The 15,356-nt window shown below is 47.1% G+C and overlaps 1 protein-coding gene across 6 annotated transcripts in view; it reads right to left on the bottom strand.

The window, feature by feature from the left end:
- The window catches only part of LOC139368243 (Rho GTPase activating protein 23b), a 74,098-nt gene that overhangs the window by 19,634 nt on the left and 39,108 nt on the right, over nucleotides 1-15,356 (bottom strand). For 4 of the 6 annotated variants that reach the window (XM_071106942.1, XM_071106945.1, XM_071106940.1 and 1 more), the window contains exons 2-11: nucleotides 6,736-6,927; nucleotides 5,582-5,612; nucleotides 5,312-5,483; nucleotides 5,130-5,190; nucleotides 3,594-4,557; nucleotides 2,706-3,338; nucleotides 1,545-1,739; nucleotides 1,041-1,149; nucleotides 880-919; nucleotides 584-721 (exon numbers count right to left, since the gene is read on the bottom strand). In XM_071106942.1, the coding sequence (XP_070963043.1) occupies nucleotides 584-721; nucleotides 880-919; nucleotides 1,041-1,149; nucleotides 1,545-1,739; nucleotides 2,706-3,338; nucleotides 3,594-4,557; nucleotides 5,130-5,190; nucleotides 5,312-5,483; nucleotides 5,582-5,612; nucleotides 6,736-6,927 (2,535 nt within the window). Of the gene's footprint in view, nucleotides 1-583; nucleotides 722-879; nucleotides 920-1,040; nucleotides 1,150-1,544; nucleotides 1,740-2,705; nucleotides 3,339-3,593; nucleotides 4,559-5,129; nucleotides 5,191-5,311; nucleotides 5,484-5,581; nucleotides 5,613-6,735; nucleotides 6,928-15,356 lie in introns of all 6 variants that reach the window. The other 2 variants (XM_071106941.1, XM_071106943.1) reach the window with 2 other exon arrangements.

The raw sequence follows: 15,356 nt of genomic DNA, 5'->3' as shown, positions 1-15,356 counted from the left end.
GAGAGAGAGAGAGAGAGAGAGAGACAGAGAGAGAGAGATTATATTTTTTTCAGGTTTTTTCTTTGAGCTCAATATTCTACATAGTTTAGCGCAGAAAACGTGGTAATTAAGTACAATGACCATAAACCATTGCGCGCCTATTTGTCCGGTCTGTGTGTGTTTCTTTTACGCCTGCTAAATTAGGTTAGTGTGGGGCAGACACGGAGAGAGAGAAGAGACAGAAGAATCCGTGATCTGGAGGAATAGAGAGCAGCTGCTTCGCTAGGTACAGTATCTCTACCTGAATTTATTTATTTTGAAGAACTACTAAAATAGTGATTTTGTCAGACCGCATAGGCAGCAGCTCTATACAGATGAGATGATGACTTTGAAATGAAATAATAAAGTAATCAAATAAAACAAATGTAATATTCACAACTGAAATATTTTATTACGGTAAAGTAATGTGAATAAATTATGCTTAATAAGTGATAAGCAGTAATGGGCAGTCACTACCATCATGGGACTTTAATTGAATTCATTGAATGGGAATCAATTGTTTGGTCCCCACAAGGATAGCAAAACAAAAGTGTGTGTGTATTACTTTTCCCTTCTCCGTGAGGATCTGTTTGTAGTGAAGCCAGCCGTCCTTGCGTACGTCACTGAAGGTGATGGTCCCCAGCTCGGAGGTGGAGTGACGTTTCGACCGCGCCTCCTCTGCAGCACGTAGACTCTCCAGAGACTGGAATACACAGCCAATCATACCACACAACCACAGCTCAGAGCCAATCAGATCACAAAATCAAGTACAGTTCTCATGTGATTGGTCCAAAGCTGACGCAGACAAAATAAAATATAATGATCAAATAAAAGATGAAACAGCGAAGAGATAATACTCACCCCATCAGTGAAAAAGCTCTTGACCCTTTTTGGTAGTCTCCTGTGGAAAGATATTTGAGAATGTTGCATGACTGACCGCACAGAAAAACAAGATATATTCATATCTCCTGACCTTTTTGACCTCTGCATATAGTCTTCAGACAACAAGGGGCCAAACTTACGAGAAGACACGGCCTTCCTCCCGGAAAGTGTTGAGGCCCTCGTCACATGACTTGGAGCGCTCCGTGGTAATGGCCAGCAGGTAGGAGGAACGGCGGCTTTTGATACTGCCTTCTCAGAAAGAAAGAAAAGAGAGGGACATGGTGAGAGAGAGATGAATCAGTAGGGAGGGAATTAAAGACATGCAAAAAAAACACAGTGATGTGAGATAGCTCAAAATGGAAGGCATTCTAGACATGTCAGAGAGAAGCAAACACAGAACACATTGAGCCTGGAGATAGAGGTGGATGGGGGGCAGTTGAAGGGGGTTTGAGGTTTAAGTACAATCTTCCTTGTTTTGACATGTGTACCTGTTTTTGCACTTACCCTGTATCGACTGACTGGGGATATCGACAACAGTCGGTGTAGAAGTGAAAACAGGTCTACATGCCAAAACGTGGGAAATCGTTCTAAAGGAAGTGATGGCGGTATGGTGAGGAGAGGTGAGGCGAATTGGGGACACTCACTGCTGTCCTGGGAGCGGAGTTTGACGAGGGGGGAGGTAGAGGAGGAGAGGGTGACAGGGGAGACAGTAGTGGTACTAGAGGTGAGGGCACAGGGCAAAGAGGACACAAGAGGGCACGGGGTACTGGAGGAGGACACCACGGAGCAGGCGGGCACATGGCGGGCACGTAGGTCAGCGCTAGGGCTGATAGGGTCATCTGTGAGGGGTCAGGGGTTAGAGGTCAGAGGTTAGGAGTCATCGAGGAAGACGGTCATAATAGAAATAAGTATTATTTCCTATGTAAAATAGCATATTTCTACGGGAGAGTCAAAATGTACTAATGAGTTACACCACTGGATAGACAGAGTCATGTTACAGACACACACCCCAGGGACCTACATAGGTGTTACTACACAAGCACACTGAAGGTAATACGTGTGTTAAAATCTATATTTCTCTGGACACAGAAGACGTACACACATGCACTACACTAAAAGTTTCAAGTTACAAAGACATTTACTCAGTTATACACATATAACATATAAATGTACAGTATATGTGTATACACTGAGCGTACAAAACATTAAGAACACTTGCTCTTTCCATGATATAGACTGACCAGGTGAATTCAGGTGAAAGCTATGGTCCCTTATTGAAGTCACCTGTTTAATCCACTTCAATCAGTGTAGATGAAGGGGAGGAGACAGGTTAAAGAATCATTTTTAAGCCTTGAGACAACTGAGGCATGGATTGTGTATATGTGTGCCATTCAGAGGGTAGGGCAAGGCAAAAAATGTAATTGCCTTTGAACAGGGTATGGTAGTAGGTGCCAGGCGCACCGGTTTGTGTCAAGAACTGCACCGCTGCTGGGTTTTTCACGCTCAACAGTTTCATCCAGCCAACATGACACAACTGTGGGAAGCATTCGTCCATGCCCTGACGAATTGAGTCTGTTCTGAGGGCAAAAGGGGGGAGTGCAACTCATAAGAATAATGTTCGGTATACTCAGTGTACATCTCAGTTGGCGTTCTCATTGAAGTCTCAGTGAAAAGCATTGAAGAAAATTGGGATTGAACCCTGGTATAAATGTATAATTCCCTCTAATTCCCTCCCAACTATTCATAAAGAAAGGGAAGGGAGGAAGGCGGAAGTTGGAGAGTAGGGTGGGGTACTAACTACTAACCTATAAAGGGAATGGAGGCCAGGGAGTCGGGTGTGCTGTGGTGGGGTTGCAGGCTACCGTTGGGCCTCCTTAGACTGTCCCCCATTCTGGTACCCCCAGAGACGGGCGAGGGTGTCCCTGCAGTGGGGTTGTTTGGGGAGGGCAGCAGCCCGACGGGGGGCTCGGCCGAATCCACTGGGAGGGCGTAGAGGGGGTGACGGAGGGCCTGCACGGGGGTCCTACGCCCCATAGGGGGCTTCTGCCTCAGCACCACCTCCTGGCCCAGAGGGAGAGGAGACAGCGTCTCCCTCGACTCCCCCCTCTCCTCCCCCAGCACTCTCTCATCCTCCGACGAAGAAGGGATGACGGCCGGGGTGGAGGAAGGACGAGGAACTAACACCCCCCCTCCTATCCAGCCTCCCTCGCAGTCTGAGGGGCTGGTTTTGGCACTGGGTGCCCAGTTGAGGTGGGGTCCGATGTAGGTGGGTTCTCTGAAGGAGTGGGCTTGTTGGAGGAGGTGGCTGGCCTTGCGGCAAAAGGAGGGGCTGTAGCTCTTGTAACCCACCAGCTCCTCTTCCTCCAACCTCCTGCTCTGGGTCTGGGGCTCAGCCACCTGCTGCTGCTGGGTCTGCCGACCAACGGAGGGGGCTGTGGCTGTGGGGAAAGGTAGACATAATTTAGGCAGAGTTCAGCAGGAGAAGTACTGGCTAAATGCCAATTCCTTGCACTCCTTCTAAAAGCGTGCACTTGCTTAAACCCCCTCATGGATTTTAAGGCATGCTAGAGTGGTGTATGTCATATGTTAAATCCACAAGGGGAGTGAGTAAGTGTACACTTTAGGTAGATGGGGAGATGTCTGTCTTCCTGCCTATCTATCCATCTAAATATCTCTATGCATGTGGAGCTTACCCAGTGTGGCTGCAGTTGTGGCTGTAACCGTGTGGTGATTTCCCAAGTCCTTGTTCTGCTCCTTGGCACCCTGCGACGGCCAGGCGGGGGCTCTCTCGCAGTGTGGCGACACCAGCGCAGCCGCCTGGGCTAGCGTCTCCTGTGAGCGCCCGTAGTTGCGTTCGTACGATGCGTACGCCGCCAGCAGGCTTTCGGAGCACGAACGGCTCCCTGGCCCGGACACTCCTCCCCAGCCTCCCAGCCAATAGGAATCGTGGGAGGCGGCTGCTGCCTGGTGGTGGAGCAGCAGAGTTTCTTGGGAAACGCCGTGGTCTCTGTGAGCCATGGAGGACATAGAGTTAGACCCAGGACCTCCAGCGCCACCAGGCCCCAGCGCTAAGCCCAACCCCAGCTCGGCTAACCGATCCTGGGATATGCTCCGGTGTCGAGGGGACATGCGCTCGGCCGCCTCTGCCTGGCTGTAGTACCAGTCGGACAGCGCCTGGTGGCACATGGCGTCGCTGTGGGCACGCGTAGCCGGTAAACTTCCCTTCCTGGCGGGCATGTGGGGCAGGGTTGCAGAGGCGATGGCGGCGTTGTGGTTGGCAAAGTGGAAATCCAGTGCGCTGACGGCCGACGACGAGCGCCCGCGGTTCTGCCCCAAAGATGGCAGCCAATCTCCCTCTTGTCCTGCCGAGGAGCCAAAATGGCCTCCGCCATCCTCCTCATTTTCTCCCGGACCCCTGGGCCTGCCGGAGGTCTGAGTTACGTTAACCGCGACAGAGCGGTTGTCCAAGGGGGATGCCTGGTTAACAGGGCTGGGGCGGCAGTGCCAGTTGTCCAGGGGGCTTTGGTGGTTGGGTGGCAGAGGGGCCGTGGAAGTGGGCTTGGCACGGGGGTAGCAGAGTGGGGGAGGGTCGGGGATATGCTGCGCCCCTCCCGTGTATGGCTCATTTCCTCTCAGGTAGGCATCCTGAGAGTACGCCTGTATGGGAGGGAAAAGGAGAGCGGGAGCATGAGAGATAGAAAAAATGAAGAGATAGAAAGGAGCTGGAGAGGGAAGCAAGGGATCGAGAAGAGTAGAAAGCAGGTGCGAAGTAGTATTTCACACAAAATGAACACATTCCGTTTGGTAGTCTAACGTGTTCCGTGGAACGTGACATGATTTGACAACCTGTTTCCAATACATTTGAAATGTATTTCGGAACTAAAAATCCACTCCAAACTAGCTTGTCAGGTGTTTGTGAAAGCAAAGGCGGGTGGAATGCATTTTTTATTTTATTTTTTATTTAATTTATTTTTTACACATTACAATTCAATTTGTGTTACAATGAAAACGTCTTATTGTGTAATTATTGTATATCCAGTAGAGATAGTTCAGCACTGGAATTATATGAAATGTTTGTAATTGTCTATACATTACTACTAACTCAATATTCTTCACCAAACCAAATTGCTTTGTGATTGTGAGGTGTATTTTTATTGGGCTATGATTGGAAATAATTTGATGTGTGGGAAGGAGGAGAGGAGAGAAAGAAACAGAAATCTCATACTCACACTTATCAACTGCAACACATCCTCATCTTTTGGCATGATGCAGAGCTCCAGAACATTCTCGCTGGAAGAGGGATAGAGGAGAGATAGTCAAATAATGGGCCATTGTGTAAAGTTATGTAACAAGTATTATATAATGTGTCATATCACATGTGTGTAGGTGCCTGCATGTGCGTGTGTCTCACCTGTTCTGGATCAACGCGATCACCTGAGAGTAGGTCTTCCCTAATACACTTTCCCCATTCACCTTTACCAGTCTGTCCCCTGTACACAGGCCAGCTTGGTGGGCGGGGCTTTTCTCCCTCACACTCTTTACAAAGATGGTGTCCATGGGCTCCAGACGACCCCTTTGACAACCTGGGACACACAAATGTGGCATATATTCGTTAAACATTTTTAAACTTGTAAACAACGCACACCAAAGGACTGTATAACGACACATGGAAAACCCTCACCTTTTCCATTGCCGTTTCCATTCTCCTCGTCCTGCAGAGAAAGGAGAGGAAGACAAGTGAGACACCTAGAAAACTAGTAAACAGAGACCAAGCAGACCAGTTGTTTTGTGGCTCTACCACAAGGAGATGCTATCTCCCCCAGGCAGTCAGAGCGATGAGCAGTTGGTGTGGCTACAAACGCATTATCACACACCTAAACGGGCCTCATCATAGCAACACACAGAAATGGATTGACAGTGACAAAAACACTCATGAGCCAGCATATGCTCACATGGTTTACCTCAATTTATCACACATACACACACGCAAACACACGCACAGTTCATCTCTCTCTGACACACACACACAATAACCCACTCCCTACTCCACACACACACACACACACACACACACACACACACACACACACACACACACACACACACACACACACACACACACACACACACACACACACACACACACACACACACACACACACACACACACACACACACACACACACACACACACAGACCCCAGCTGACTGGGCAGTTTAGGTCTGGCCGGCTGGCTGACTGAGCTCATTCCAGTCAGACAGACAATGACCTGGGCTTTACAGCCACATAATAGAGACCTAGACACCCTGGAGTAGGAACCAGTGATACTACCACCTTTCCCATACTCTACTCCTCTTCTATTTACCTTCTCATCTCCTGTTCTGCTTGCCCTCTCCTCTCTGGCCCTCTCCTCTCTGGCCCCCTCCTCTCCTTCTTCTCATCTTCTGTTTAACATATTCTCTCCTCTCTCTCTTCTCCTCCTTTCCTCTTTTACCCCATTTGCCTCTTTTATTTACTTCTCTGTTCCTCTCTTCTCTCCCCTCCCTGTAGGTCAGTGGTCCCCAACCCTGGTCCTAGGGAGCTACAGGATGTGTGGGCTTTTCTTCCACTGGTTGGTGACCATTGGTCAGGACACCTACATAAGTGTGAACACGGTTAGGGTAACACACACACACACACCTGTAATTCTGTGACTTCACAACCCCTCTTAATTTGGTCATGAGACACAATTAACCTCTACACGACTGGAGGTTAGCAGATCAGCATAAGCTTGGTAGGGAAATCTGTCAAATGAACGTAATGCATTCCATCGTGGGGGCTATGAACCATTGTTACCTTGAGGTTATTGTGGAGGGAGGACTCTGGCGGGTACACAATGAAGTGGCGCAGCGTGAAGCCGAAGCCCTGGGAGTTCTTCTGCAGGAGCACCGTACGAGGGCCCTGCCACGCCACGCCCTCAACCTCGCCCGACGACAGCGACCGAGTGTTCTCATTGGATGACAGGGCGCCATCATTCCGCCCTTTAGCCTATGAGGGACACAGATGAGGAGGATTTAAGAAAAGGGGTCAAAGTCAATATTAGCTATTCAATTCATTAGTACCACTTTCTAAATGTATCAGTGATTTCAATATGTGAGCAAAATGTCAATGTAAGTTAGGTAAAGTGAGCTGAGGGTGTAAGTGTAAACTCTGAATTAGGTCAGTGAGTCCAAACATATCCTCCATGTCAGTGAGAAATGCATTGCTTAAGTGTGAAACGTCAGAGAGGCTTCTATTAGCGATAATAGCTATATACCACACAGGTTTGGGACCAGGCTAGGGAGACTTTTTTTAAACTCCACCCAGAATTCTGGAATTCCACCAATGCCTTTCTCTCTCTCAGGAATAATATCTATTTTAACGACCCACCTCTCCCATAATCACCTGCAACACAATGGAGGGGTAAAAATACATGTTGGAGCGGGTATTTATGTCTAACAATTATGGAACAACAGGACTCGATCATGACACACACACACACGTTAGGCACGCATGAACATGCACTCAAGTGCGCAAACACACATACACCCACACACACACTGTCACGCCCTGACCTTAGAGATCCCTACTATTCTCTATGTTTGGTTAGGTCAGGGTGTGACTCGGGTGGGAAAGTCTATGTTTTCTATTTCTTTGTTTTTGGCCGAGTGTGGTTCCCAATCAGAGGCAGCTGTCTATCGTTGGATCTGATTGGGGATCATATATAAAGTTGTCATTTTCCTTTTGGGTTTTGTGGGACCTTGTTTTCTGTGTAGTGTCTGTACCTGACAGAACTGTGCGCTTTCGTTTTCACTTTGGTTATTTTGTTTGAGTGTTAAAAAAAAAAAAAAAATCATGAACACTTTCCACGCTGCGCTTTGGTCCACTCCTTTCGACGAGAGTCGTTACACACACCCAAAGAAAAATAAGACTCACGCCTCTTAGCGTGTTTGGAGTCTTTGTGTCTGTAACACTTTGGGGATACACTGGTGGTCCATATACATTTTTCTTAGGCGGGATGCAGTATCCAACAGCAACATATTCTATTGAAAACGGTTTTAAAATGTAGATATGTAGAAACAGAGATTGGCAGGGGGATACATACCTTCACCCTGCTTAGGCCTAAGTAATATTAGGAAAAAGCTCCTGGCGAGGGCACCATACAGCAGACGTAGCTTTTTAGTGTATATTTTTAGTGTCTAGCTTTTTAGTGTGTATCTTTTTAGTGTCTAGCTTTTTAGTGTCTAGCTAGCGTCTTTATCTTATCACACAACCTCTCCTGATAGCCTTCGGCCCTCTACCTTCTTCATCCCACCCTGCCCTTGACTTCCTATACTCCCTCCTGCCTTCTTTCTCCACTCCCCCGCCTCCCCCTTCCCCACAAACTCACAAGGCCAGGCCACACTGCACCGCACCACAACAACAGGAAGTGGAGAGCCTTGAACAGGAAGTGAGGCATGGTGCCTGAGCTAACTGGCCCATTTGGGGATTCAGGGAATCCTTCGCCTCTAAGAATAGAGTGGCTAGGGAGGGGACTATATGTGTGTGTGTGTGCGTGTGCGTGTGTGTGTGTGTGTGTGTGGCAGGGAGGGGACTGTGTGTGTGTGTGTGTGTGTGTGTGTGTGTGTGTGTGTGTGTGTGTGTGTGTGTGTGTGTGTGTGTGTGTGTGTGTGTGTGTGTGTGTGGGTGGCAGGGAGGGGGACTCTCTTTCCGATGGGGGCTCCAGTTCCATTGCAACACCCCTCTCTTTATACCCAGCCCAACATTGTGACTAGCATTCAAGCATCTGGAATTCCGGGATCCACATTGACAGGTTGAATTATTCTGTTGACTTCCCATCTGTAATAGTCCCTTATGAAATGCTGTGTGTTGTTTTGCAAGGAAGTGGAAATATGATGTAGTGGTATAGGACTGTGAAGGAAAGCTAAGACAAAGGCTGGATGCTTGGAAGGATAGAAATCACATTCTCAGTAAGGAGTCTTAGAATAGACTCATAACACTAATATTAAGAAACTATGTAGTGTACACACATGCGCACACAAACACACGCAGGCAGGCACACACACACACACACACACACAAATACATACCGTGCATTCACGTCCACACGAACAGGGATGCCCCTAAGCATGGACTCATCATACGTAGATTGATAATGGAGATGGCATAGATGTTGTTTTTCGAAAACACCATGGACACAGAGTATGTGTGTGTGTACGTATGTCTGTGCATGTGTGTGTGTGTATGTGCGTGTGTGTGTATGTATGTGTGTAAGCGAGCGAGGTTACACACTGGCAGGTTAGTGTTATTTTGTCATGAATATTGTTCTAGAGGCAGCTCTGCAGAGTGGTCACTAGCTGGCATAGCCACAAAGTCATAAAATCTGATTTTAAACCTAACCCTAACCCTAACTCTAACCTTAACCCCACTGCTAACCCTAATGCCCAACCCTAACCTTAAATGATGACCAAAAAGCTTCATTCATTTTAACAATATAGCCAATTTTGACTTTGCAGCTAGCCCATCTAGCAGAAATCGCCCAGTTCTGCCTCAAGGACAAGACTCATCCCAAAAAACATCAACCTGCTACATACTGAGCATGACATGTGTCAGAATCCCTCATGGCCTTTCATTCCTACACCTGCTATTTCACATGCAAGTGCATGAAAACACACACACTGGGGTGTGAGATGCCAGCAGCACAACTTGTACAAGCATATACACACACACACACACACACTCTCATATACACTCCCTAATATATACCAGAGCACGCACACGCACACTCACACTCACAGGGGCATGCCGATGCCACAGTCTCCTTTACACACTGTCCTGAATTCTCCCACCTCTATCAATAACTGAACCATAAGATTAGCTGCTTGTCAACGAAGGGCTACGTGACGTGTAACTATGACGTCACTTCCCCTATAGGCTGTGAGGTCAAACGCGGTTTGACTTTGTTTGTCAAATTGTTTTACACGCACACGCGAGCGAAACCAGCAAATGAATGCATCTGCACACACACACGTCTCACACACACACACATACGTCTCACACACACATTTCCTTTTAACATGTGTTAATGCCCCTGATTGTCAATTACTCAGGCAAGGCCTTTTGATGATCACAGATCTTTGCTACATCTTTGACGCATCAGAGAACACCACATTCTAACCTACACGCCCACACGTGCTCACATACACAGACACCCTGCCGATGCGTCACTCGAGCAGAACAGATGACACTCCAACCTGCACCCATCATACACTCACATATATGTACCACACACACACACACACGCGCGCCGATGTAGAAATATGTACAGTGCTGGGTGACGAAAGCATTGCTCCGATCTCCTTCCCCTCCGTTAGTCAACAGGCCCCCACTGCGCTCCCATTACATAAGACATACAGTAGGCAGGAGTGACACAGCCCCCCCAACCCCCCCACACACTCTCATTTACTCTCTAGCCTTTATCAAGCCTCTACATTATACATGGCCCTTTCTAAAATAGCACATGTTGAATTCTGCATTGGTGTAGATGCTTGGTAAATCCAATGACAATCAGCAGATGGAGAGATGACGGATCCTCCGACTAATACAGCCTTTTGCTACAGGCCAGCGTGGAGTACCCGCTGGTAAGGCGCTGAACTTCTTTCACTACTGAAAATGGCTGTCATCCTAGAATTAAGCAATAAGCCACTGTGTCACTTAGCCTTACCACGGCTAAGGGCTGTTCTTAGGCACGACGTAGTGCCTGGATGCAGCCCTTAGCCGTGGTATATTGACCATATACCACAACCCCCAGAGGTGCCTTATTGCTATTATAAACTGGTTACCAACATCATTCGAACAGTAATTTTTTTTATCATACCCGTGGTATATGGTCTGACCTGTCAATCAGCATTCAGGGCTCGAACCCCCCTGTTTATAATTGGAATTGGAACATCTCTCTGGAATTAGAACATCTCTGGTTGTCTCTCTGAAATTAAATGGTTTCTCTTGTCATATTGTGTAACAATCCTTGAACATCAACCAGACAAACACCCAACAACCCGATATCCAAAGACACATCTACGTCACGGCCTTTCTATGTTTCTATCTTTCTATGTTGAGTTGAGCACGCCAGATTAGGAGATTTCCCAGCAGAGTCTCTCTTTCTTACCCAGGACAAGCGAAGGTGTGGCAAAACCCTCCGGGGCATCCTGCGTCTGGGTCGCGGAGAGGAGCGGGGTGGGGTGGAGGGTCGGGGAGAGGCACGGGGTGGAGTGGTGGTATCATGTAGGGTAATGCTTCGTAACACCGCCAACCAGATACAGCGAGGTTCCGGGTCACTACAGTCCACCCCTACTGAGCACTGGAAACACCACTCCTGCCCTGAGGGAGCTGGGACCTCCACTCTCAACATCACACACACGCACCACACACACACACACACACGAGTGTTTGCTACAGCCCCACACAGGACGGGACACGTACGACGCCGCTGTTACCCCCGCAACCGCCGGACGTTTTCACCTATACACGCTGCGCACGCACTCTCGGCCAGACATGGGGGTTAAGAGTCAATGGTGACCAACAGAACCACTTAGTGTCTATCAAATCAAGACGTCAAAAATTCTGCGTCGAAATCAACAAAAACTTCATATTGATGAATGAATCCAGGTCTAGGTGAATATATTTGTATTCCTCAAAGTGGGTTTGGGTTCTGGTTCGGTTTGTCTGTCAATATGCATCATGGTCCTGTTGGTCACTAGTTATGTTTCTGGAGCAGTAGGTGAAGCAGCTCGGATGGCAGGCCTGAGATCAGTGGAGACAGTAAAGAGAAAGGGCCTTCGCCAGGCACAAGTCGACTAGCTCTTCATCAGAGTTGGTCCTAGATCAGTAATATTCTTGATCTGTGTAGAGCTACTGGTGTCCTCACTTCTATCCAGGATCTGATCCAGGACCAGATTATGATTTCATCCTCTCCTCTAGATGAGTTGTCCCGCGTTTGCGTTCTACATGTGGCTAGACTAGTAGCTGGTAACCTCTTGTCCTTTCTCAGTATATAGACAGATTCAGACTCACGCTGCCACACTTCCTTGTTCACTGACCGGAAATCGAGGTTCAGAAGTCCTTTTTACTGGTATAGAAGCCATTAGGGTGGCATACAGGTGTGAAAACCAGTAGCTGGATCTAGTCCTCTTCACTGGATCAGAACGAGTTTTAGTCCCACATTTTTTTATTGTAGCTGGTAACAGTAGCTCTTTTCTCTCATGCTGGGTATAGTGCAGTATTGGCAGTGGCTGGCTTTCTGTCTTTATTGCTATCTAAAGTATATTCCTCTCCTCTTTTCTCTACCCAGGCTCTGCCTGCCTGCCTGCCTCGCTCTCTCTCTCTCTCTCTCTCTGGCTCCCTGTAGGCTCGCTTGTGCTCCACGCAACGCTAGTCCACTCTGTCAACCCCACTCACTCACTCACCCTCTCTCTCTCTCTCCCACTCTTTCTCTCTCCGCCTCTCTTTCACATTCCTCCCATCCCTCCACTGGCCAGTCCAGCAAGGCGGTTGAGCAGTGAGCAGCACAGAGCATGTTCTCTCTGTGTGTGTTTCTCTCTCTCTCTTTCATGTCTCGCTTTCTCTCTTATGTGTGTCTCCCTGTCTCCTCTTTTTATGCTCAGAACCTGGCCGCCGCAGCTGACAGTAGAGTACACACTAACATTAAAAAGGCTGTGTGTGTGTGTGTGTGTGTGTGTGTGTGTGTGTGTGTGTGTGTGTGTGTGTGTGAAAAACCAAGAGTCCCAGCCTTTTAAAACAAAACTAGCAGCAGCAATGTATTGCAGTGTATTTAAAGCTTTTTGCTTTGACACCTGTGAGCCAGAGCATTGTAAAAATAGAGAGAGAGAGAGAGAATAGGGAGAAAGAGAGAGAGAGAGAGAGAGAGAGAGAGAGAAATGAAAAGAGACAAAAAAAAGATAGATTGACCAAGACAGGCATGCAGACTCCCCTGGCTGGAAATGACACCCATCGCTCCTCTCCTCTCTCCTCCCCTCTTCACAATCTCCTTAGAAAACTCAACCCGGAAAAATGGGAGCGCCGACTCAGTGGTAGGATAAAAAAGAAAAGGCATTTCCCTATCTGCCTCACTGTTTCGCTCTCCCCTATGGCTCGCCTGCTTTTCTGAGTTCTGTGTGTTCTTGTGTGTCAGTGTCTGTCCAGACTCCATAGCATTGGACCTTGGGGCTACTGTTAGTAAGGGCAACCACTTACACTCCATCCAGAGGGCTAAATGTGTGTGTGAATCATGAGTCAGAGGACACAGAAGTCATTATGACGGAGCTAAGATGAATGGAATTGAAGGATGGGGGAGGAATGGGAAATGGCTATTTAAGGCCTAACGGCCTTGTAAGCATGTCACCAAACACTGATACACACATTGATTTAGCTTAATAGATTTTAGTTCTATCAATAGAGCAATTACTAGCTGATACGAAAAATGCCACGTGATTTAAAAAGCTGCAAATACCACATGCACACTCGCACACACACATACTTTTCTTTTCCCTTTCTCTCTGGTGACATGACACTACAGGTTTGGCTGGTAATAACCATGAGAGGCAACCAGCCAAATAGCCCATGAGGAGCGATCCATCCCTATCTGAAAGGGGGTGGCCATCATTAACATGTCATTGATACTAGTACTGTCAGCACAGATGGCAAAGTAGTCCCCTGCTCTTCTAGTAATGGGGTAACCCCTGGCATAGTGCAAAACTAAAATACTGAAACAAAGCTCACAAAAGCTATTGGTTTAACAATGGTTCAAAAAAAAGAGAGCGACATTGCATTTTTTTTTTTTTTAGGTGTAAGATGGATCAAAAGTAAGTCAATAATGAACTTTCCACCGTGATAAAATAATAGGAAAAACAGAGAATTGGCTGTTTAAATTGGGCAAGGACAGCAGCACCCCTCTAATCTATCCCTCACATGCGTCCCCAGTCGGAACCTATTTTTGACCGTCAAATGTGGTGCAATATAAGCCTACAGGGAATATGGTGCCATTGATTGGGACACACCCAATATCTCTCTCCAGCTCTCTCTGCCTCTCATTGGATACTTCTATGTTTATACCCCCCCCCCCCCCTCTCATGTCTCCTCATTTTAGGCTCATTACCCTGCAGCTCCTTTGACCTTGCTCTCTCTCCCTCTCTCTGTCTTTCTATTCCATCTCCTCTTTCGCTCTCATTATCCACAGTCTCCACACAACTTCAACCCTCCTCTTGACTTCTTATATAACCAGAGGGAAGATGTTACAGGGATGAAGGGAGTGACAAACAGAAAGAGTTGTTTAGACAGAGAACGCACACACACACACACACACGCACGGATGGACGGACACATTCTACTTATGCTAAAAATGTTTATTCGATTCTACTGAGCCATTTACTTGATGTCCGTATTCTTATCTTTTATTATTTCTTGTTGTTTGCGTTGTCGAGAAGGAGCGTGCGAGGTAAGCATTTTGTCAGACGGTGTATACCGTGTGTATCCTGCACACACGACGAATAAAACTTGAAAACACACAAATGCAAAAACAGACACACATACACACAATGTTCGACATGATTATCAGCTGTTCTTGTTTAAAGCCACTAGTGGGCAGCACTGGCACGCAAAAGATCAGGCTGACTTGATAACGTCTCAATTCAACAGCTGGAACCTAACTGTAACGCACACCATTGATTATTGAAACCCGAGAGTATGTCTAAAATAGACAGCCTATTTGTTCACACACATCGAGGAGACAACAGAGATAGTATTGATAACCCCTGTTGGCTAAAATGGGCTAATATCAATAGTATGCATTAAGGGATTATTTTTTGAGTATGAATGAGAACAAAAAAAGGAAAAGGAGGCACGCACACACACACACACACACAAAATCAACCCTCGATGGCAGGAAAAGCCTCCTAATTGACCAATTTTTTTGTCAACTGTGAAATTGTTCCAAGCTAAAAAATAAAATGAAATAATACAGCTACACATTTCCAAGCTTCGTGGTTCTTCTCTCGGTTCTCTTTTTATCTTTCCACGTGGCCGCAGCTGTAGTCAGTAAGGAACTAGTCCCAAACCAGGCCAAGTAACCATGGACACTGCAAAACGTCTCCCCTTTAATGACATAACTAGCCCCATAGCACTGACCCAACCACACACACACACAGACACACACACAAACTAAGAAACAAACACATTGATTCACACACGCACACACACCCATTGATTATGAGCATGGGGAATGCAGTGACGATTTTAGCATGTAAATGGTGGGGCAAACTCAAGCTATTTTTTTTTGATGCACGCCAGCAAAGCCACTACACAACACTGGACAATACATTAATTGCACTATAACGGTGACAAATGGTGCCCACAAACTGTTAGGGCCTAAATAAATCTTTCCT

The sequence above is a fragment of the Oncorhynchus clarkii genome, chromosome 16, assembly GCF_045791955.1.
Source record: "Oncorhynchus clarkii lewisi isolate Uvic-CL-2024 chromosome 16, UVic_Ocla_1.0, whole genome shotgun sequence".
In the NCBI taxonomy this organism is placed as follows: Eukaryota; Metazoa; Chordata; class Actinopteri; order Salmoniformes; family Salmonidae; genus Oncorhynchus; species Oncorhynchus clarkii.
The sequence above is the reverse complement of the archived record's forward strand: the minus strand, read 5'-3'. Positions and strand labels throughout refer to the sequence as shown.